The sequence below is a fragment of the Salvelinus namaycush genome, chromosome 28 (genome assembly GCF_016432855.1).
Source record: "Salvelinus namaycush isolate Seneca chromosome 28, SaNama_1.0, whole genome shotgun sequence".
Classification (NCBI taxonomy): Eukaryota; Metazoa; Chordata; class Actinopteri; order Salmoniformes; family Salmonidae; genus Salvelinus; species Salvelinus namaycush.
Window position 1 is genome coordinate 10,840,439 of NC_052334.1, and position 25,166 is coordinate 10,865,604.

Consider the following 25,166-nt stretch of genomic DNA (forward strand, 5'->3'; position numbering starts at 1 on the left):
TTGACTCATCCAGCTGTAACGCATATAATTCACTGGCTTTTATGCGAAGCGGTAATTGTTTCAAAACATCTCCTGCCATGTCACTGATGCGTTGTGAAACAGTGTTGTTTGATGAAGGCATTGTCGGGAAAGGTTTTTTGGGCCTTTTCCCCCAGCATTGTCCCAGCCATATCCGCCGCAGCAGGAGGTATTAAGTTCTCCACAATAGTATGGGGCTTGCCTGTCCTAGCCACTCGGTAGCTCACCATATAAGACTTCTAGCCCCTTCTTATTAATGGTATCTGTTGCTTTTATACATGTCTTATACTAAAGTCATCTTAATTCTTGCTCAAACTCCCGTGGCTTATTTTTCAAATTGGCACGTTTTAATTCATCGAGTTGTGAGATACTTTGTGCCAAAGTGAGTACTTTTGCACATATAACATACTGTTGCTGAGGAAAGGGACTACTCCCAATATAAGTGAACCCCAAATCAATGTCACCATATTTGCGCTTCTTCGATGATCTAACTTCCCTGTCTGTTGTTCGTTGCTTTCCCAGGTAAGGGGGCAGTAGCTCTTCGGCTGCATCAGATTCACTACTGTCAGTTTCTATGCTAGCTGGGCTAACAACAAATGTAGAATTACTGATGCTAGCATTGGATGTGTTCGTGGAAGCAGAACAACTTGTCTTTGACAGGTGTAGTACTGCTGGTAGTAGCTGGTATTTGTCGATGGACCCGGGCCTTTTTTTTAACCATTTATCCATTTTCGAGCAAACGCAATGAGCAGCAGCTACGTTTGGCTACATACTGACCGTTAGTGGAAATCCCGCGAGACAGTAACAGTAAATGTGATTGGATATTAATTATTTGTCGAGGCTACCTGTATTTGACATTGTGTTGTTATTTCGCTGAATACTAGATGGTTTAATTTTATTTTTGGCAGTGAAACAAGGCTACTCATGTGAGAAAAAACCTCACCCATATGCATAGCCCCGTTGGAAAATATAAATGTACTGTTTGAAAAAAAAATTGAATCACATTTTTATTTGGCGTACCCGTTTTTGGGAATACCTGCCTTACTGGTATACATCAACTGGTAGGCCTATACATTACTGGTAGACCTATACATTACTGGTAGACCTATACATTACTGGTAGACCTATACATTACTGGTAGGCCTATACATTACTGGTTTACATCAACTGGTAGGCCTATACATTACTGGTTTACATCAACTGGTAGGTCTATACATTACTGGTTTACATCAACTGGTAGGCCTATACATTACTGGTTTACATCAACTGGTAGGCCTATACATTACTGGTTTACATCAACTGGTAGACCTATACATTACTGGTAGACCTATACATTACTGGTAGGCCTATACATTACTGGTTTACATCAACTGGTAGGTCTATACATTACTGGTTTACATCAACTGGTAGATCTATACATTACTGGTTTACATCAACTGGTAGACCTATACATTATTGGTTTACATCAACTGGTAGGCCTATACATTACTGGTTTACATCAACTGGTAGGCCTACACATTACTGGTTTACATCAACTGGTAGGCCTATACATTACTGGTTTACATCAACTGGTAGGCCTATACATTACTGGTTTACATCAACTGGTAGGTCTATACATTACTGGTTTACATCAACTGGTAGGCCTATACATTACTGGTTTACATCAACTGGTAGACCTATACATTATTGGTTTACATCAACTGGTAGGCCTATACATTACTGGTTTACATCAACTGGTAGGCCTACACATTACTGGTTTACATCAACTGGTAGGCCTATACATTACTGGTTTACATCAACTGGTAGGCCTATACATTACTGGTTTACATTACTGGTAGACCTATACATTACTGGTATACATTACTGGTAGACCTATACATTACTGGTATACATTATTGGTTTACATCAACTGGTAGGCCTATACATTACTGGTTTACATCAACTGGTAGGCCTACACATTACTGGTTTACATCAACTGGTAGGCCTATACATTACTGGTTTACATCAACTGGTAGGCCTATACATTACTGGTTTACATTACTGGTAGACCTATACATTTCTGGTATACATTACTGGTAGACCTATACATTACTGGTATACATTACTGGTAGACCTATACATTACTGGTATACATTACTGGTAGACCTATACATTACTGGTATACATTACTGGTATACATTACTGGAAGACCTATACATTACTGGTAGACCTATACATTACTGGTAGACCTATACATTACTGGTAGACCTATACATTACTGGTAGACCTATACATTACTGGTATACATTACTGGTAGACATCAACTGGTAGGCAGCATTTCCTCAATATGATACTGAAGGAGATTGTCAATAAATGCATGTGGGTATGCTAGATAAACAGTACATTAATTACTCATCTAATCTCTTGTTATGGCAGCTTGCTCTCTCTTAGTGAACATGTACACATTCTTATAGATTCTCCGAATGACAGCTGAAGGTGACTGTAGCTAAAGGTGACTGTAGCTAAAGGTGACTGTAGCTGAAGGGGACTGTAGCTGAAGGGGACTGTAGCTGAAGGGGACTGTAGCTGAAGGGGACTGTAGCTGAAGGGGACTGTAGCTGAAGGGGACTGTAGCTGAAGGGGACTGTAGCTGAAGGGGACTGTAGCGGAAGGGGACTGTAGCTGACTGTAGCTGAAGGGGACTGTAGCTGAAGGGGACTGTAGCTGAAGGGGACTGTAGCTGAAGGGGACTGTAGCTGAAGGGGACTGTAGCGGAAGGGGACTGTAGCTGACTGTAGCGGAAGGGGACTGTAGCGGAAGGGGACTGTAGCGGAAGGGGACTGTAGCTGAAGGGGACTGTAGCTGAAGGGGACTGTAGCTGAAGGGGACTGTAGCTGAAGGGGACTGTAGCTGAAGGGGACTGTAGCTGAAGTGGACTGTAGCTGAAGGGGACTCTAGCTGAAGGGGACTCTAGCTGAAGGGGACTCTAGCTGAAGGGGACTCTAGCTGAAGGGGACTGCAGCTGAAGGGGACTGCAGCTGAAGGGGACTGCAGCTGAAGGGGACTGCAGCTGAAGGGGACTGCAGCTGAAGGGGACTGCAGCTGAAGGGGACTCTAGCTGAAGGGGACTGTAGCTGACTGTAGCTGAAGGGGACTGTAGCTGAAGGGGACTGTAGCTGAAGGGGACTGTAGCTGAAGGGGACTGTAGCTGACTGCAGCTGAAGGGGACTGTAGCTGACTGCAGCTGAAGGGGACTGTAGCTGACTGTAGCTGAAGGGGACTGTAGCTGAAGGGGACTGTAGCTGAAGGGGACTGTAGCTGAAGGGGACTGTAGCTGAAGGGGACTGTAGCTGAAGGGGACTGTAGCTGAAGGGGACTGTAGCTGACGGGGACTGTAGCTGAAGGGGACTGTAGCTGAAGGGGACTGTAGCTGACTGTAGCTGACTGTAGCTGAAGGGGACTGTAGCTGAAGGGGACTGTAGCTGACTGTAGCTGAAGTGGACTGTAGCTGAAGGGGACTGTAGCTGAAGGGGACTGTAGCGGAAGGGGACTGTAGCGGAAGGTGACTGTAGCGGAAGGGGACTGTAGCTGAAGGGGACTGTAGCGGAAGGGGACTGTAGCTGACTGTAGCTGAAGGGGACTGTAGCTGAAGGGGACTGTAGCTGAAGGGGACTGTAGCTGAAGGGGACTGTAGCTGACTGTAGCGGAAGGGGACTGTAGCGGAAGGGGACTGTAGCGGAAGGGGACTGTAGCTGAAGGGGACTGTAGCTGAAGGGGACTGTAGCTGAAGGGGACTGTAGCTGAAGGGGACTGTAGCTGAAGGGGACTGTAGCTGACTGTAGCTGAAGTGGACTGTAGCTGAAGTGGACTGTAGCTGAAGGGGACTCTAGCTGAAGGGGACTCTAGCTGAAGGTCACTCTAGCTGAAGTGGACTGTAGCTGAAGTGGACTGTAGCTGAAGTGGACTGTAGCTGAAGTGGACTGTAGCTGAAGTGGACTGTAGCTGAAGTGGACTGTAGCTGAAATGGACTGTAGCTGAAGGGGACTCTAGCTGAAGGTCACTGTAGCTGAAGGTCACTGTAGCTGACTGTAGCTGAAGGGGACTGTAGCTGAAGCGGACTGTAGCTGACTGTAGCGGAAGGGGACTGTAGCGGAAGGGGACTGTAGCGGAAGGGGACTGTAGCGGAAGGGGACTGTAGCGGAAGGGGACTGTAGCTGAAGGGGACTGTAGCTGAAGGGGACTGTAGCTGAAGGGGACTGTAGCTGAAGGGGACTGTAGCTGACTGTAGCTGAAGTGGACTGTAGCTGAAGTGGACTGTAGCTGAAGTGGACTGTAGCTGAAGGGGACTGTAGCTGAAGGGGACTCTAGCTGAAGGGGACTCTAGCTGAAGGGGACTCTAGCTGAAGTGGACTGTAGCTGAAGTGGACTGTAGCTGAAGTGGACTGTAGCTGAAGGGGACTGTAGCTGAAGGGGACTGTAGCTGAAGGGGACTGTAGCTGAAGGGGACTGTAGCTGAAGGTCACTGTAGCTGAAGGTCACTGTAGCTGAAGGGGACTGTAGCTGAAGGGGACTGTAGCTGAAGGGGACTGTAGCTGACTGTAGCTGATGGGGACTGTAGCTGAAGGGGACTGTAGCTGAAGGAGACTAGCTGAAGGGGACTGTAGCTGACTGTAGCTGAAGGGGACTGTAGCTGAAGGGGACTGTAGCTGAAGGGGACTCTAGCTGAAGGGGACTGTAGCTGAAGGGGACTGTAGCTGAAGGGGACTGTAGCTGAAGGGGACTGTAGCTGAAGGGGACTGTAGCTGAAGGGGACTGTAGCTGAAGGGGACTGTAGCTGAAGGGGACTGTAGCTGAAGGGGACTGTAGCTGAAGGGGACTCTAGCTGAAGGGGACTGTAGCTGAAGGGGACTCTAGCTGAAGGGGACTGTAGCTGAAGGTGACTCTAGCTGAAGGGGACTCTAGCTGAAGGGGACTGTAGCTGAAGGGGACTGTAGCTGACTGTAGCTGAAGGGGACTGTAGCTGAAGGGGACTGTAGCTGACTGTAGCTGAAGGGGACTGTAGCTGACTGTAGCTGAAGGGGACTGTAGCTGAAGGGGACTGTAGCTGAAGGGGACTGTAGCTGACTGTAGCTGAAGGGGACTGTAGCTGAAGGGGACTGTAGCTGACTGTAGCTGAAGGGGACTGTAGCTGAAGGGGACTGTAGCTGACTGTAGCTGAAGTGGACTGTAGCTGAAGGGGACTGTACCTGAAGGGGACTGTACCTGAAGGGGACTGTAGCTGAAGGGGACTGTAGCTGACTGTAGCTGACTGTAGCTGAAGGGGACTGTAGCTGAAGGGGACTGTAGCTGAAGGGGACTGTAGCTGAAGGGGACTGTAGCTGAAGGGGACTGTAGCTGAAGGGGACTGTAGCTGAAGGGGACTGTAGCTGAAGGGGACTGTAGCTGAAGGGGACTGTAGCTGACTGTAGCTGACTGTAGCTGACTGTAGCTGACTGTAGCTGAAGGGGACTGTAGCTGAAGGGGACTGTAGCTGAAGGGGACTGTAGCTGAAGGGGACTGTAGCTGAAGGGGACTCTAGCTGAAGGGGACTCTAGCTGAAGGGGACTGCAGCTGAAGGGGACTGCAGCTGAAGGGGACTCTAGCTGAAGGGGACTCTAGCTGAAGGGGACTGTAGCTGAAGGGGACTGTAGCTGACTGTAGCTGAAGGGGACTGTAGCTGAAGGGGACTCTAGCTGAAGGGGACTGTAGCTGACTGTAGCTGAAGGGGACTGTAGCTGAAGGGGACTGTAGCTGACTGTAGCTGAAGGGGACTGTAGCTGAAGGGGACTGTAGCTGACTGTAGCTGACTGTAGCTGACTGTAGCTGAAGGGGACTGTAGCTAAAGGGGACTGTAGCTGAAGGGGACTGTAGCTGAAGGGGACTGTAGCTGAAGGGGACTGTAGCTGAAGGGGACTGTAGCTGAAGGGGACTGTAGCTGAAGGGGACTGTAGCTGAAGGGGACTGTAGCTGAAGGGGACTCTAGCTGAAGGGGACTGTAGCTGAAGGGGACTGTAGCTGAAGGGGACTGTAGCTGACTGTAGCTGAAGGGGACTGTAGCTGAAGGGGACTGTAGCTGAAGGGGACTCTAGCTGAAGGGGACTGTAGCTGACTGTAGCTGAAGGGGACTGTAGCTGACTCTAGCTGAAGGGGACTGTAGCTGAAGGGGACTGTAGCTGACTGTAGCTGACTGTAGCTGACTGTAGCTAAAGGGGACTGTAGCTGAAGGGGACTGTAGCTGAAGGGGACTGTAGCTGAAGGGGACTGTAGCTGAAGGGGACTGTAGCTGAAGGGGACTGTAGCTGAAGGGGACTGTAGCTGAAGGGGACTGTAGCTGAAGGGGACTGCAGCTGAAGGGGACTGCAGCTGACTGTAGCTGAAGGGGACTGTAGCTGAAGGGGACTGTAGCTGACTGCAGCTGAAGGGGACTGTAGCTGACTGCACCTGAAGGGGACTGTAGCTGACTGTAGCTGAAGGGGACTGCAGCTGAAGGGGACTGTAGCTGACTGTAGCTGAAGGGGACTGTAGCTGAAGGGGACTGTAGCTGACTGCAGCTGAAGGGGACTGTAGCTGACTGCAGCTGAAGGGGACTGTAGCTGACTGCAGCTGAAGGGGACTGTAGCTGACTGTAGCTGAAGGGGACTGTAGCTGAAGGGGACTGTAGCTGAAGGGGACTGTAGCTGAAGGGGACTGTAGCTGAAGGGGACTGTAGCTGAAGGTGACTGTAGCTGACTGTAGCTGAAGGGGACTGTAGCTGAAGGGGACTGTAGCTGACTGTAGCTGAAGGGGACTGTAGCTGAAGGGGACTGTAGCTGACTGCAGCTGAAGGGGACTGTAGCTGACTGCAGCTGAAGGGGACTGTAGCTGACTGTAGCTGAAGGGGACTGTAGCTGACTGTAGCTGAAGGGGACTGTAGCTGAAGGGGACTGTAGCTGAAGGGGACTGTAGCTGAAGGTGACTGTAGCTGACTGTAGCTGAAGGGGACTGTAGCTGAAGGGGACTGTAGCTGAAGGGGACTGTAGCTGACTGTAGCTGAAGGGGACTGTAGCTGAAGGGGACTGTAGCTGAAGGGGACTGTAGCTGAAGGGGACTGTAGCTGAAGGGGACTGTAGCTGAAGGGGACTCTAGCTGAAGGGGACTCTAGCTGAAGGGGACTCTAGCTGAAGGGGACTCTAGCTGAAGGGGACTCTAGCTGAAGGGGACTCTAGCTGAAGGGGACTGTAGCCGAAAGTGACTGTAGCCGAAAGTGACTGTAGCTAAAAATGAGTTGTTTTCATGAATCAAATGCAGCATGAGTTAGGCTAAGTATAACACCAACAACAGTGTAGGAAACGGTGCAGGGTGATGTGGGTATAGTTGGAGACTGGCCAGTTAGCCAGAGGCTGGAGTCAGTGAGTTGTGTGTCTGAAGTCAACCATTGTTGGGTTTTCTAAGTTAGTCAAGTCTGCATTTGCTGTGTGTGTGCGTGCGTGCGTGCAACAGAGAGTGAGTGGTGTGTGCATAAGAGAGTGAGTGGTGTGTGCATAAGAGAGTGAGTGGTGTGTGCTCAGGGCCATTTTCAGCATCATGGTCTGACTATTATTACAATGTTACATGTCAGACAATTAGCATTTAATGAATATGCATCAGAGAACTTCCCACATGGTAAACTTCATGGGTTATTAATGATTTATAAATGTACTATTCAGGACGAAGCTGGTCTGTAAGTCATTGAGTTGGACAGGGCTGCCTCCCGTCTCACATCCAAAGCTGATATAATGCTGCGTTGAGAGTAAAACTTTGAGACTATAATCTGTATTAATCCCATTGTGGGATTTAACCACAGCTCCATGTGTCAACTACAGGCCTGGAGGCACTACTGGATTAAAGAGACATTGGATAATAAGACATTAAAACGATTCACATAGTAATCCATCCACTTTTTCTCCTTTCCCTCTTTGTCTCTCCTCCTAACCTCTCCCTTGGCTTTCTTTCTCTTGTCATCCTCTCGCTTGCTCTCTCTCAGGCCAAAGAGGAGCTCCTGGCCAACGGTAGTGCTGGAGAGGAGTTGTGTGTTGAGGAACTAGGGGAGGAGGTTCTGGAGGAGGATGAAGATCTGATGTGGAAGGAGCCTAAAGACGAGGTCAACGTGGAGGACGACCTGGAGTACTACCAGGTAGGGAGGAGTTCAAGACGATCACAAATAGCACCCTATTTCCTATATAGTGCACTACTTTTGACCTGGGCTCGTAGAGCGCTGGGATTGGGATTTTTCCACATTCTGTTAGGTTACAGCCTTATTCTAAATTTTATAAAATAGTTATTTTCACTATCAATCTACACACAATACCCCATAATGACACAATTTTTTTTGCTAATTTATATTTGAAAAATATCACATTTACATAAGTATTCAGACCCATTACGCAGTACTTTGTTTGAGAGCCTTTGGCAGCGATTACAGCCTTGAGTCTTCTTGGGTATGAATGACGCTACAGGGTTGGCACACCTGTATTTGTTGAGTTTCTCCCATTCTTCTCTGCAGATCCTCTCAAACTCTGTCAGGTTGGATGGGGAGCGTTGCCGCACAGCTATTTTCAGGTCTCTCCAGAGATGTTAGATCGAGTACGGGCTCTGGCTGGGCCACTCAAGGACATTCAGAGACTTGTGCCGAAGCCCGTGTGCTTAGTGTCGTTGTCCTGTTGGAAAGGTGAACCTTCACCCCAGTCTGAGGTCCTGAGCCCTCTAGAGCAGGTTTTCATCAAGGATCTCTCTGTACTTTGCTCCGTTCATCTTTGCCTTGATCCTGACTAGTCTCAAAGTCCCTGCCGCTGAAATACATCCCCTCAGCATGATGCTGCCACCACCATGCTTCACCGTAGGGATGTTGCCAGGTTTCCTCCAGACGTGACTCTTGGCATTCAGGCCAAAGAGTTCAATCTTGGTTTCATCAGACCAGAGAATCTTGTTTCTCAGAGACTTTGGGTGCCTTTTACTCCAAGCGGGCTGTCATGTGCTTTTTACTGAGGAGTGGCTTCCGCCTGGCCACTCTACCATAAAGGCCTAATTGGTGGAGTGCTGCAGAGATGGTTGTCCTTCTGGAAGGTTCTCCTATCTCCACAGAGGAACTCTAGAGCTCTGTCAGAGTGACCATCGGGTTCTTGGTCACCTCCCTGACCAAGGCCTTTCTCCCCCGATTGCTCAGTTTGGTCGGGCGGCCAGCTCTAGGAAGAGGACCTTCAATGCTGCAGAAATGTTTTGGTACCCTTCCCCAGATCTGTGCCTCAACACAATCCTGTCTCGGAGCTCTACGGACAATTCCTTCAACCTCATGGCTTGGTTTTTGTTCTGACATGCACTGTTAACTGTGAGACAGGTGTGTGCCTTTCCAAATCATGTCCACTCATTTGAATTTACCGCAGGTGGACTCCAATCAAGTTGTAGAAACATCTCAAGGATGATCAATGGAAACGGGATACACCTGAGCTCAATTTCGCGTCTCATAATAAAGGGTATGAATACTTATGTAAATAAGGTATCCTTGTTTTTTGTTTTTAATAAATTTGCAAAAATGTCTCAACCTGTTTTCGCTTTGTCATTATGGGGTATTGTGTGTAGATTGCTGAGGAAATTGTTTTATTTAATCCATTTTAGAATAAGGCTGTAACGTAACAAAATGTGGGAAAAGTCGAGGGGTCTGAATACTTTCCGAAGGCACTCTATATAGTAAGAGGTATGAATGCTTGCATACCAGACACATGCTTACTTATCAATTACAGTGGGAAAAGCTGTATCAAAACACAATGTAGTTTATTTAAACACATTTTTATTTTCAGCTATGGAAAATGTATTTAAATGTATTAATTTCTAATCGATAAGAATGTCCTCGATCGACTAATTGATTAACTCATTCCTACTACCAGGAGCACATCAAGTTCATCGACAACATGCTCATTGGCTCCGGTGCCTTCGGCAAGAAGATTTCCCTCGGTACCTTCCCCCCTGCCCCCGCCACCCCTGGCCCAAGTCCCAGCCCCTCCGCCCGCTCCTCCTCCCCTGCAGCCGAGCCCAGCTGCGGGGAGTGGAAACCCCCCAAGAAACCTGGCCCGGTCCCCACCCCCCACTACCCCTCAGAGCCTAGTGGTGGCGGCTCAGCAGATGAGTTTGACTACAGGTGAGTTTCCCCCAATCCCATGTGAAGTTGTACCTGAGCACCTAGGAGGCAAAGCGCTATATTTGAGCAATAAGGCCCGACGGGGTGTGCTATTTTTTATTTTTTTATTTAACCTTTATTTAACTAGGCAAGTCAGTTAAGAACAAATTCTTATTTACAATGACAGCCTACCCCGGCCAAACGAGCCCTTAGCCAATATACCATGGCTACGGGCTGTTTTAGTAGTAAAATGGCGCCGGAGAAGAAGGCTGACGTTCTACGTCAGCTGATAGTTTTTTTTGTTTGTTTTTTTGCGTTGTTTGTAACTTATTTTTTTACTTATTTTGTACATAATGTTGCCACTACCGTCTCTTATGACCAAAAATAACTTCTGGACATCAGGACTGTGATTACTCACCACAGACTGGCAGACTCCATTTTCTCCTTTAACGAGTCTGACGAGTCCGACGCAAATGATATACTGCTTTCTCGGGAACAGGCCCAGATTCCCTTGATTTGCGTGAAGAGGAGAAAAAGGGGCCAGAGGGCCGGCTGCCTTCTGAGAATTCGTAGGCGATCGAATAAACCCCCACTTCCTTCCATTCTGCTAGCAAACGTGCAATCTTTGGAGAATAAAATCGATAACCTACATGGAAGATTAAACTACCAACGGGACATTCAAAACTGTAATGTCTTATGCTTAACGGAGTTGTGCCTGAATAACAACACTATCAACATACAGCTGGCTGGTTATACGTTGTACCGGCAGGATAGAACAGCGGCGTCTGGTAAGACAAGGGGCGGCGGTCTATGTATTTTTGTAAATAACAGCTGGTGCACGATATCTAAGGAAGTCTCCAGCTATTGCTCGCCTGAGGTAGAGTATCTCATGATAAGCTGTAGACCCCACTATCTACCCAGAGAGTTTTCATCTGTATTTTTCGTAGCTGTTTACATACCACCACAGACTGATGCTGGCACTAAGGCAGCACTGAATGAGGTTTATTCCCCCATAAGCAAACAAGAAAACGCTCACCCAGAGGCGATGTTCCTAGTAGCCGGGGACTGTAATGCAGGGAAACTTAAATTCGTTTTACCAAATTTCTATCCGTATGTTAAATGTGCAACCAGAGGGGAAAAAACTCTGGACCACCTTTACTCAACACACCGAGACGCATACAAAAATCTCCCTCGCCCTCCATTTGGCAAATCTGACCATAATTCTATCCTCCTGATTCCTGCTTAGAAGCAAAAATGAAAGCAGGAAGCACCAGTGACTAGATCAATAAAATAATTGGTTAGATGAAGCAGATGCTAAGCTACAGAACTGTTTTGCTAGCACAGACTGGAATATGTTCTGGGATTCCTCCGATGGCATTGAGGAGTACACCACATCAGTCATGGGCTTCATCAATAAGTGCATCGATGACGTCATCCCCACAGTGACTGTACGTACATACCCCAACCAGAAACCATGAATTACAGGCAGCATCCACACTGAGCTAAAGGCTAGAGCTGCCGCTTTCAACCCGGAAGTTTATAAGAAATCCCACTATGACCTCCGACGAACCATCAAACAGGCAAAGTGTCAATACAGGACTAAGATCGAATCCTACTACACCGGCTCTGACGCTCGTCAGATGTGGCAGGGCTTGCAAACCATTACAGACTACAAAGGGAAGCACAGCCAAGAGCTGCCCAGTGACACGAGCCTAGCAGACGAACTGAACTACTTTTATGCTCACTTCGAGGCAAATAACACTGAAACATGCATGAGAGCACCAGCTGTTCTGGACGACTGTGTGATCATGCTCTCCGCAGCCGATGTGAGTAAGACGTTTAAACAGGTCAACATTCACAAGGCAGCAGGGCCAGATGGATTACCAGGATATGTACTGCGAGCATGCGCTGACCAACTGGCATGTGTCTTTACTGACATTTCAACTTCTCCCTGTCCGAGTCTGTAAGACCAACATGTTTTAAGCAGACCACCATAGTGCCTGTGCCCAAGAACACCAAGGTAACCTGCCTAAATGACTACCGACCCGTAGCACTCACATCTGTAGCCATGAAGTTCTTTGAAAGGCTGGTCATGGCTCACATCAACACCATTATCCCAGAAACCCTAGACCCACTCCAATTTGCATACCGCCCCAACAGATCCACAGATGATGCAATCTCTATTGCACTCTACACTGCCCTTTCCCACCTGGACAAAAGGAACACCTATGTGAGAATGTTATCCATTGACTACAGATCAGCGTTCAACACCATAGTGTCCTCAAAGCTCATCAATGAGATAAGGACCCTGGGACTAAACACCTCCCTCTGCAACTGGATCCTGGACTTCCTGATGGGCTGCCCCCAGGTGGTAAGGGTAGGTAATAACACATCCGCCACGCTGATCCTCAACACAGGGGCCCCTCAGGGGTGTGTACTTAGTCTCCTCCTGTACTCGTGTGCGTGCTCCGTCCCCTACTGTACTCCCTGTTCACTCATGACTGCACGGCCAGGCACGACTCCAACACCATTAAGTTTGCCGATGACACAATAGTGGTAGGCCTGATCACCGACAACGACGAGACAGCCTATATTGACGAGGTCAGAGACCTGGCCGTGTGGTGCCAGGACAACAACCTCTCCCTTAACGTGATCAAGATAAAGGAGATGATTGTGGACTGCAGGAAAAAGAGGACCGAGCATCGACGGGGCTGTAGTGGAGCAGGTTGAGAGCTTGAAGTTCCTTGTCCACATCACCAACAAACTTACATGATCCAAGCACACCAAGACAGTTGTGAAGAGGGCACGACAAAACCTATTCCCCCTATGGAGACTGAAAAGATTTTGCATGGGTCCTCAGATCTTCAAAAGGTTCTACATCTGCACCATCGAGAACATCCTGATTGGTTGCCTCACTGCCTGGTATGGCAACTGCTCGGCCTCCGACCGCAAGGCACTACAGAGGGTAGTTCGAACGGCCCAGTACATAGTCTGTTCTCTTTGCTACCGCACGGCAAGTGGTACCGGAGCGCCAAGTCTAGGTCCAAGACGCTTCTAAACAGCTTCTACCCCCAAGCCATAATAGTCCTGAACATCTAATCAAATGGCTAGCCAGACTATTTGCATTGCCCCCCCCCTTTTACACCGCTTCTACTCTCTGTTGTTATCATCTATACATTGTCACTTTAATAACTCTACCTACATGTACATATTACCTCAACTAACCGGTGCCACAGCACGTTGACTCTATACCAGTACCCCCCTGTATATAGTCTCGCTATTGTTTTTGTACTGCTGCTCATTAATTACTTGTTACTTTTATTTCTTATTCTTATCCATATTTTTTTTAACTGCATTGTTGGTGATGGGCTCGTAAGTAAGCGTTTCACTGTAAGGTGAAACCTGTTGTATTCGGCGCATGTGACTAATACAATTTTATTTTATTTGTTCTTATGCATGACACAAAGCAGAGTGCCTGGATACAGTCCTTAGTCGTGGTATATTGGCAATATACCGCAATCCCCCGAGGTGCCTTATTGCTATTATAAACTGGTTAAAACAAATAGACCTTACCGTGAATTGCTAACTTAGAAGCCCCTAAACAACAATGCATTTCATGAAATAAATTGAAGTAAAAAATGTAATAAAAAGTAACACTATAACATTGTGTAACAATAACAAGGCTCTATTCAGGGGGTACTGGTACCGAGTCAGTGTGCGGGGAAACAGGTTAGTCCAGGTCATTTGTACATGTAGGTAGATGTAAGGTGACTATGCATAGATTACCACCGCAATTATAGCAGTAAAAATAAATGTTTTGTCATACCCGTGGTATACGGTCTGATATACCACGGCTTTCAGCAAATCAGCATTCAGGGCTCGAACTATTATAATACAATCGATTGTTTATTTGATCAACTTGGTACATATGCAGAATCATACATAAAATGATATGTCATACAATATATAAAACAGAGGAAAAAATATACAGTACCAGTCAAGTTTGGACACATCTACACTTTCAACGTTTTTTCTTTATTTTAACTATTTTCTACATTTTACAATAATTGTGAAGACATCAACGCTATGAAATAACACATGGAATCATGTAGTAACCTAAAAGGTGTTAAACAAATCCAAATATATTTGAGATTCTTCAAAGTAGCCACTCTTTGCCTTGATGACAACTTTTCACACTCTTGGCATTCTCTCAACCAGCTTCATGAGGAATGCTTTTCCAACAGTCTTGAAGGAGTTCCCACGTTTGCTGAGCACTTGTTGGCTGCTTTTCCTTCACTGCGGTCCAACTCATCCCAAACCATCTCAATTGGGTTGAGGTCAGGTTATTGTGGAGGCCAGGTCATCTGATGCAGCACTCCCATCAATCTCCTTCTTGGTCAAATAGCCCTTACACAGCCTGGAGGTGTGTGTTGGGTCATTGTCCTGTTGAAAAACAAATGATAGCCCCACTAAGCGCAAACCCGATGGGATGGCAGCAGAGGTAACTCTGGGTCTTCCTTTCCTGTGGCGGTCCTCATGAGAGCCAGTTTCATCATAGCGCTTGATATTTTTTGAGACCGCGCAAATTTTCCAGATTGACTGACCTTCATGTCTTAAAGTAATGATGGACTGTCGTTTCTCTTTGCTTATTTGAGCTGTTCTTGCCATGCTATGGACTTGGTCTTTTACCAAATAGGGCTATCTTCTGTATACCACCCCTACCTTGTCATAACACAACTGATTGACTCAAACGCATTAAGAAGGAAAGAAATTCCACAGGGGTGGCTACTTTGAAGAATCTTTGTTTAACACTGTTGATTACTACATGATTCCATATGTGTTATTTCATAGTTTTGTTGTTTTCACAATTATTCTACACTGTATAAAATAGTAGAAATAAATAAAAAACCTTGAATGAGTAGGTGTGTTCAAACTTTTGACTGGTACTGTACATTCTACCTAAATGTATGGACACTGCATTAATGACTGATTTGGCATACCACTTAATAAGTAGACATATCAAATGATTGTGAATTATTCCAGCTCGTGGGATGCCATGTGTTACCTGGACCCTAGCAAGGCAGGGGACGAGGATGATTTCGTGGTGGGTTTCTGGAACCCGTCAGAGGAGAACTGTGGGGCGGAGTTGGGGAAACAGTCTATCTCCTATGACCTGCACACAGAGCAATGCATCGCTGACAAGAGCATCGCTGACTGTGTGGAGGCATTGCTGGGCTGCTACCTCACCAGCTGTGGGGAGAGGGCTGCTCAGATGTTCCTCTGCTCACTGGGACTCAAGGTATGGCCTTAGATACACCACCTCTCTGTTTCGTCTACCTCTGCTGTTACTGTTGTGTTAATGTAGACTCTAATATATCAAACTACCTCTGCTGTTGTGTTAATGTAGACTCTAATATATCAAACTACCTCTGCTGTTGTGTTAATGTAGACTCTAATATATCAAACTACCTCTGCTGTTGTGTTAATGTAGACTCTAATATATCAAACTACCTCTGCTGTTGTGTTAATGTAGACTCTAATATATCAAACTACCTCTGCTGTTGTGTTAATGTAGACTCTAATATATCAAACTACCTCTGCTGTTGTGTTAATGTAGACTCTAATATATCAAACTACCTCTGCTGTTGTGTGAATGTAGACTCTAATATATCAAACTACCTCTGCTGTTGTGTTAATGTAGACTCTAATATATCAAACTACCTCTGCTGTTGTGTTAATGTAGACTCTAATATATCAAACTACCTCTGCTGTTGTGTTAATGTAGACTCTAATATATCAAACTACCTCTGCTGTTGTGTTAATGTAGACTCTAATATATCAAACTACCTCTGCTGTTGTGTTAATGTAGACTCTAATATATCAAACTACCTCTGCTGTTGTGTTAATGTAGACTCTAATATATCAAACTACCTCTGCTGTTGTGTTAATGTAGACTCTAATATATCAAACTACCTCTGCTGTTGTGTTAATGTAGACTCTAATATATCAAACTACCTCTGCTGTTGTGTTAATGTAGACTCTAATATATCAAACTACCTCTACTATTGTGTTAATGTCACTCTAGTTATAATGTTCCTCAAGGTAATTGATGCCTGTGATAATGTTTATTATTATAAATAGCAGATGCTTTTATCCAAAGCAACTATGTGACCTATGGGGAAATCAAATGTACAAGTTACATCCCTGAGCCATCACATGAAGCATGACTTAATAATACAACCTATCACTATCATGAAACAGGTGTTACCGGTTGAGAGGAGGAGGCTGAAGGAGAAGGGCGGGGTCATAGAGGTCGTGAACCTTGACCTCCAGTATGGCTGGCTGAAGATCCCACCCCGCTGCATCTTTGACCACCCGGACGCCGAGCTCACCCTCAACCACCTCATCTCTGGCTTTGAGAACTTTGAGAGGAAGATCAGCTACACCTTCCAGAACAAGGCCTATCTGCTGCAAGCCTTCACACACGCCTCCTACCATTACAACACCATTACAGGTAAGCATGAGTTTCCTACGGAATCTATTTCAAAATGGATGAATCCTAATGAAGGAACGCACATATTGCCTAAGATTGCATTGTTTCTAAAACTTTGTAATAATTCCAGCACGTTCTGTAGTGTGCCTTTAATATAATTTTGTTCCATTATAGAATGATTGACACTTCCTCTCCCTCATACTTCTTCTCCATCCTCCCTCCCTCATTTTCTCTCTTTCCCAGATTGTTACCAGCGACTAGAGTTTCTTGGCGATGCAATTTTAGACTACCTCATAACGAAGCACCTTTATGAAGACCCGCGCCAACACTCTCCCGGCGTGCTCACAGACCTGCGCTCGGCGTTGGTCAACAACACCATCTTCGCCTCCCTGGCCGTCCAGTACGACTTCCACAAGTACTTCAAGGCTGTGTCGCCGGAGCTGTTTTATGTCATCGACGACTTTGTGCAATTCCAGCTGGAGAAGAACGAAATGCAAGGCATGGACTCTGAGGTGGGTTTAGGGTGGTCCCATCCCCACGATTGTAAAGTTTGATTGCATCTCAAATGGCTCCCTGTAAGTGGTGCACTATATAGGGAACAGGGTGCCATTTGGAATGCATCCTTGGTGAAGAAGTGTGGTGTTTTGTTGTGGTAGTGTATTTACTTGTACTTTATGGATGTGGAACAAAAGTTACGTGTGTTCTGGGGTGTTTGTTGTTGTTGTGGGCGTACATCTGTTGTGCTCTTGTTCTATTGTTCCAAATTTTCCCAGCATACCCCAAGTGTATATTTACACCAATAAATCTTTGCAGAGACCTAATGATAGCTTTTGGCCTTGTTGATAATTACTAACATTTAAACATGTTTTGTGGGACATACTCATATTTTTTCTGCCCCTAACATAAAAGTCCCAAAACATAGGCTGTCAGTTCATATGAATCTGTTTTAGATTTAGATTTTGGAATTTTCAGTATAAAATTATATTTAAATTAAATCCAGTTGGATTTAATTTATTTTTAAGTGCCTATCTTGGCAGTGAATCGGATCTCATTTGAGCAGAGCTTGTTTTATGCCAAAGGGATAACATTAAAACATTTTAAAGAAGAAAAACTAATTTTGGATAATGTGTAAATATTTCCCCTTAATAGCTCAACTGTACGGCGGGGTCTCTGGGTCTCCAGTGTGTGTGAGGGTACAGCTGACTTTGTATTTGCTATTAAACTTAATACAGTAATAACTTTAAAGGCACAGTGCAGTAAAAAATGTGATTTGCCTGTGTGTAATATACATCCTGTGGCGGGCCGGGCGCATGCACACTGACACGGTCGTCAGTTGGACTGTTTCTCCTCCGACACTTTGGTGCGTCTGGTTAAGCGAGCAGTGTGGCTTCTTCGGGGGACTGTAACTACCAATTGGATATCTCGAAAAGTTCTCAGATATTCATTTTCCAAAGGAAAATGCTCAATTCACTCTATAGTAAACATTTACTTTTTTCTTAGCACATTTGTTAGTAGATATGAATATATCACATGGGAGACAATGTTCAGTCCCGAGTTATTAGAAAGATGCCGTACTAGAGCACAGACCAAAAAAAACAACATTCAATCCACTCGTGATAACATATTTTTTTCCACCTTAACAAAAACTACTTTTACAGCATCTCTGTTATTCCCCCTTTCCTTCAGCTTCGGCGCTCAGAGGAAGACGAGGCGAAAGAGGAGGACATTGAGGTCCCCAAGGCAATGGGAGACATATTTGAGTCACTAGCCGGAGCAATTTACATGGATAGCAGAATGTCACTGGAGACAGTGTGGCAAGTGTATTATCCAATGATGAGGCCACTTATAGGTAAGGAGGAGAGCGAGAAACTACTTCTTCCACATTTAGATTTTCTCTTTTCTGATTGTTTGGCAGTTCATGCAGGGAGGCTTTTAGTTTCAATGATTTACTAAATATGAATGTTCTCCTATGTCTGTCCCAGTGATCATCATATTGAGGTGTTAAAAAGATGGGGGTTCATGTTATAACGTTTTTCTTTTCCCCCGCAGAGAAATTCTCGGCTAATGTCCCTCGCTCTCCGGTGCGGGAGCTGTTGGAGATGGAGCCTGAGACAGCCAAGTTCAGGTAGGAGGATTTCTGTTATGTGTGTTGTGTGTGTATACAGTGCATTTGGGAAGTATTCAGACCCCTTGGCTTTTTCCACATTTTGTTACGTTACAGCCTTAGTCTAAAATTTATGAAATTGTTAATTTTCTACACACAATACCCATAATGACAAAGCAAAACAGGTTTTTAGAATTTTTTGCAAATTGATCAAAATAAAATAAAAAACGGATAAAATATTTAAATAAGTATTCTGACCCTTTACTCAGTACTTTGTTGAAGCACCTTAGGCAGCGATTACAGCCTCGAGTCTTCTTGGGTATGAGGCTACAAGCTTGTCACCTGTATTTGGGGAGCTTCTCCCATTCTTCTCTGCAGATCCTCTCAAGCTCTGTCAGGTTGGATGGGGAGCGTTGCTGCACAACTATTTTCAAGTCTCCCCAGAGATGTTAGATTGGGTTCAAGTCCAGACTCTGGCTGGGCCACTCAAGGACATTCAGAGACTTGTCCCGAAGCCACTCCTGCGCTGTCTTAGCTGTGTGCTTAGGGTCGTTGTCTTGTTGGAAGGTGAACCTTCGTCCCAGTCTGAGGTCCTGAGTGCTCTAGAGGAGGTTTTCATCAAGGATCTCTCTGTACTTTGCTTTGTTCATCTTTCCCTCGATCCTGTCTAACCTCCCAGTCCCTGTCGCTGAAAAACATCCTCACAGCATGATGCTGCCACCACCATGCTTCACCGTAGAGATGGTGCCATGTTTCCTCCAGACGTGACGCTTGGCATTCAGGCCAAAGAGTTGAATCTTGGTTTCTTCAGACCAGAGTATCTTGTTTCTCATGGTCTGACAGTCCTTTAAGGTGCCTTTTGGCAAACTCCAAGTGGTTTGTCATATGCATTTTACTGAGGAGTGGCTTCTGTCTGGCACTCTACCATAAAGGCCTGATTGGTGGAGTGCTACAGAGATGGTTGTCCTTCTGGAAGGTTCTCCCGTCTCCACAGAGGAACTTTGGAGCTCTGTCAGAGTGACCATTGGGTTCTTAATCATCTCCTTGAACAAGGCCCTTCTCCCCAGATTGCTCAGCTCTAGGAAGAGTCTTGGTGGTTCCAAATGAATAAGGCTATAAAGTATCAAAATGTGGAAGGATCTGAATACTTTCCGAATGCAGTGTGTGTGTGTGTGTGTGTGTGTGTGTGTGTGTGTGTGTGTGTGTGTGTGTGTGTGTGTGTGTGTGTGTGTGTGTGCGTGCGTGCACAGTACCAGTCAAAAGATTTCACACATACTCATTCAATGGTTTTTCTTTATTTTTACTATTTTCTACATTGTAGAATAATAGTAAAGACATCAAAACTATGAAATAACACATATGGAATCATGTAGTAACCAAAAAAGTGTTAAACAAATCCTAATATATTTTATATTCTTCAAAGTAGCCACCCTTTGCCTTGATGACAGCTTTGCACACTCTTGGCATTCTCTCAACCAGCTTCACCTGGAATGTTTTTCCAAACGTTTTGAAGGAGTTCCCACATATGCTGAGTACTTGTTGGCTGCTTCCTTCACTCTGCGGTCCAACTCATCCCAAACCATCTCATTTGGGTCAAGGTCGGGTTATTGTTGAGACCAAGTCATCTGATGCAACACTCCATCACTCTCCTTCTTGGTCAAATAACCCTTACACAGCCTGGAGGTGTGTTGGGTCATTGTCCTGTTGAAAAACAAATGATAATCCTGCTAAGCGCAAACCAGATTGGATGGTGTATTGCTGCAGAATACTGTGGTAGCCATGCTGGTTAAGTGTGCCTTGAATTCTAATTAAATGACTGACAGTGTCACCAGCAAAGCACCATCACACCACCTCCCCCATGCTTCACGGTGGGAACCACACATGCGAAGATCATCCGTTCACCTACTCTGCTCCTCATAAACACACGGTTGGAACGAAAAATCTCATATTTGGACTCATCAGAACAAAGGACAGATTTCCACCGGTCTAATGCCCATTGCTCGTGTTTCTTGGCCCAAGCAAGTCTACTTCTTATTGGTGTCCTTTAGTAGTGGTGTCTTTGCAGAAATTTGACCATGAAGGCATAATTCACATAGTCTCCACATAGTCTCCTCATAGTATCCTGCAGCAGAGGTAACTCTGGGTCTTCCTTTCCTGTGGCGGTCCCCATGAGAGCCAGTTTCACCATAGCGCTTGATGGTTTTTGCAACAACACTTGAAGAAACTTTCAAATTCTTGACATTTTCCGCATTGACTGACCTTCATGACCTAAGGTAATGATGGACTGTCGTTTCTCTTTGGGTATTTGAGCTGTTCTTGCCATAATATGGACTTGGTCTTTTACCAAATAGGGCTATCTTCTGTATACCACCTCTACCTTGTCACAACACAACTGATTGGCTCAAACGCATTAAGAAGGAAAGAAATTCCACAAATTAACTTTTAACAAGGCACACCTGTTATTTGAAATGCATTCCATGTGACTACCACATGAAGCTGGTTAAGAGAATGCCAAGAGTGTGCAAAGCTGTCATCAAGGCAAAGGGTTGCTATTTGAAAAGTCTCAAATATAAAATATAAAACACTTTTTTGGTTACTACATGATTCCTTATGTTTTATTTCATAGTTTTGATGTCTTCACTATTATTCTACAATGTGGAAAATTTGTAAAAAATAAAGAAAAATCATTGAATGAGTAGGTGTCCAAACTTTTGACTGTTACTGTGTATATTTTTAACAGTTTTAGCTTGCTTGCTTACTTACTTGATTGCAATTTTTATATTCTATTTTCCATTAACTCACTCCCTACCCGATATAGATTCTATAATTCACATATTATAGAATCTATATGCCTTGTACAATATTTAATTAGTTTCTAGAATGAAAGCTTTCCTGACCATGTTGCTAGGATGCCAATGTACTGTTGTCCTATATGTATTTCAATACCCCCTTCCTCAGCCCTGCGGAGCGGACGTACGACGGGAAGGTCCGTGTGACAGTGGAGGTCGTGGGCAAGGGCAAGTTCAAAGGCGTGGGCCGCAGCTACCGGATTGCCAAGTCTGCCGCCGCGCGCCGGGCCCTGCGCAGCCTCAAAGCCAACCAACCTCAGGTCCCAAACAACTGAGCTTCACATGCTAACTAGCTAGCTACTGATGCTAGCCACTGACGCTATCTACCTACAACTGTCGCTAGCCAGTAGCCACTGATGCTAGCTTGCTACTGATGTTAGCTAGTCGCCACTGATGCTAACTACTGACGCTAACCAGTAGCTACCAGTGCTAGCAACTGATGCTAGCTACCAACACAGTGCAGCATTAGTCCTGTATCTTCAGCCCTCAATGGCACAACCAAGGCAGCCAGGGAACGTTCTGTGGAGACATGGGGAAGTCACAACGAGAGCTGATCTAGTTGTAATGGATTTCACATTTTATTTTAATTTTTTTGCAAACACAATCTTTACTTTTCTTCTGTTCTCTGCTTTGTGTAATCACAAGAGTGCTTTATTAACGTATAGCAAAGTGTTAAAAAGAAAAAAAAAGGTCAGGTGTTGCTTTGTTAATTTCTCACTTCTTTTTTAGTTTTTTTTGTTTGTTTAACCTTTGCTTTGTGTCAGTGAGATGTTAGGCGTATGCGTATTATGAGTAGTATTAGATTTGTACATAGTTCAAATCAAAGGTGTAAATCTAAAAACGCTATACTCCTCAGTCTGTGCACTAGTGCCAGTTTTAAAGCGGTTTTTAAAATGCTATTGCTAAGGAAATGGCAAGCAGAGGCCAGACCACAAGTGAAGACGACCAGTGTGGCCCACCTCTCTGAACTCTGTCTTGAGATGGTATTCTTAGGATGGGTCTAAAATGGCACCCTATCCCCTATATAGGAACCCTATGGCTCTGGTCAAAAGTAGTGGACTATATAGGGAATAGGGTGCCATTTGGGACGTACCCTCAATCATTATTGCACTTATTCCAATAGGGTCTGTTATGTTCAGAATTGTGTGGTCGGATTGGACAACAAAATCCTATATGTAACAAAAATATATATATACATTTATGATGAAATATAAATATTATTTGCCTTACATACTAAGGCCCTCCCTCGTATCCTGAAAAAAAGAATAGGAATTCAACATTCCCGCTTACTGTAAATTTAAAAATAGTTTTTAAACAGCACTCGAGGATGCATGTTTGTGTAGCTTATGTATTAATAACCATGGCAACTGGATGGCTTATATAAACATTTATAAATCTATCAATATATCTAGAGGGAAAGAGATATTAAATGTTTATTATTATGACATAAGTCGACAACTTTAGTCTCAAGTAATGTCTTTTGATACCAAGATTGATCATCTTTATTTTGTTGGTCATTTTGTAAGACTCAGAGCACCTTTTGAGTACAGTCTTTAGGACACAGGTTGTTCTTCTTTTTCAACAGAATCGTGGTTCACACATCCCTTCACTTTACCAAAGCTAATAGAGTTGTGACGCTACAGGGTTGCACATGTGAAGTCAGTTCCTAGGGATATGCATACCAGCCTTTTTGTTTCATTATTTACTACAAACACATTGTGACATAGCGTCCACGTTATGTGACTACATAGCCTCTTAGACTAAATGTCTTTTATTTTCTCTCAATAGTATCAATAAGCCCTCTTCACTTGAATACCTCAGTTGATTGCATGCATTTGTTTTTGGTGCTATGTTTTTTGTTGTATTAAGCTTGAATTTCTCATCCTTTTTGCACTGTAACTATAATACCTCTTTCTTTGACCTTTTTGAAATCTGTCAGTTGGGTTGGTTGTCCTGTTCTAGCAGCCTTCAAGCTGTAGCGGTTCAGTTGCATCGGTGTTTTCTTTGTTCTTCTTCTCTCCCTGCCCAATTGATTTAATGCTTGATGATTTGGTCGGGTAAAACCAGAGGGTATTCTCATTCTGCACATACATAAGCCTAAACTAATGTCTTCAGTCTCTGTTGAGCATCAGTCCTCTTCAAAGGAAGAAGACATGAATTGGCCATGATCAGATGGAGGGGGCCTCCTGTACTGTAGCTTGTTGAAGTAAACCGATTGCACTCTATATCTCTCACCGTGTGTGGCCAGCGCAGTCTTAGTGTATGTCGAAGGCCTTTGCAAGACTGTACGTCAGATTCAGCCTTTTACGATTGTCACATGTCACACTGTGCGATGTTACCAAATTAAAATCTTGATATCAACCTTGTCAGATTGTAAGATTTTATTCAGTTCTCTCGTCACATTCTGCGATTTGGCTTGAGGCTACGTCAGCCGATATAGGCTACGTCAACTACAGCAGTGTAAAAACTGAAAGTATGCATAGTTTTCACAAGCAACCTTTATATGTTTCCACTCAATCAAATCTGCTTCCCCAAAACAGCGTGGTCGCTGTGGTAGAACGTTTATTTTGATTGGCGATTTGGTGCATTTATCAAAATCCCATCAGGTAGCCCGATTTCAGCTGTGTCATGTAAACAAGAATATTAAGGAAATCATTCTTCTTGCACAGCATGTAAATGTTTAAATGGAACTGTTATAGTAATCTGACTATTTACAATAATCGTATTATTGTTCGCATACTCAGTGCCGGCCGTGTTCCTATTGGTCAGTCACCGGGATCAGCTCGTAACACCAGCCACTCTACACGGAGCCTACGACCGACAGCACGTGGCGGTACTTAATCGGCAGACCTGTCACACTGAACGAGCCAAGCCGTCGGACAATCGTTTACGACCTGCAAATTTGCCCGCGATGTGAAAATGTCTGGAACAGCAAAATTGTGGCATAAAACGGCTGAATTTGTACAGTCTGTGGGGTGGCTTAAGATTCCAGATTCTAAGATTATTTCTCACTCGAAAATGGCATTCCTCACAGATGTTTCATTATTTAACCTGTACACCTGTGTTGTCCTAAAACAGTGGGTGTGCAAGAAACGTAATTAAATAATTAATGGTTCCCAAAGTTGATGAATGAATTAGGAGGTTTGAAGAGGATTGTATGGTGTTATATTTAATAGATATACAGTTGAAGTCAGAAGTTTACATACACTTAGGTTGGAGTCATTAAAACTCGTTTTTCAATCACTCCACAAATTTATTTTTAACAAACTATAGTTTTGGCAAGTCGGTTAGGACATCTACTTTGTGCATGACACAAAAAAAAAATTGGAGACCTCCACATGTCTGGTTCATCCTTGGGAGCAATTTCCAAACGCCTGAAGTACCACGTTCATCTGTACAAACAATAGTACGCAAGTATAAACACCATGGGACCATGCAGCCGTCATACCACTCAGGAAGGAGACGCGTTCTGTCTCCTAGAGATGAACGTACATTGGTGCGAAAAGTGCAAATCAATTCCAGAAGAACAGCAAAGGACGTTGTGAAGATGCTTGA

General features: G+C 44.8%; 1 protein-coding gene across 1 annotated transcript in view; it reads left to right on the top strand.

The window, feature by feature from the left end:
* Positions 1 to 23,977, top strand: part of LOC120023039 (endoribonuclease Dicer-like) — a 57,332-nt gene extending 33,355 nt beyond the window's left edge. The window contains exons 25-32 of the mRNA XM_038966988.1: positions 8,039 to 8,188; positions 9,936 to 10,186; positions 15,209 to 15,464; positions 16,427 to 16,679; positions 16,902 to 17,170; positions 18,345 to 18,507; positions 18,708 to 18,783; positions 21,721 to 23,977. Of these exons, the coding sequence (XP_038822916.1) occupies positions 8,039 to 8,188; positions 9,936 to 10,186; positions 15,209 to 15,464; positions 16,427 to 16,679; positions 16,902 to 17,170; positions 18,345 to 18,507; positions 18,708 to 18,783; positions 21,721 to 21,886 (1,584 nt within the window). The 3' untranslated portion in view covers positions 21,887 to 23,977. The remainder of the gene's footprint in view (positions 1 to 8,038; positions 8,189 to 9,935; positions 10,187 to 15,208; positions 15,465 to 16,426; positions 16,680 to 16,901; positions 17,171 to 18,344; positions 18,508 to 18,707; positions 18,784 to 21,720) is intronic.
* Positions 23,978 to 25,166: the final 1,189 nt, after the last annotated feature.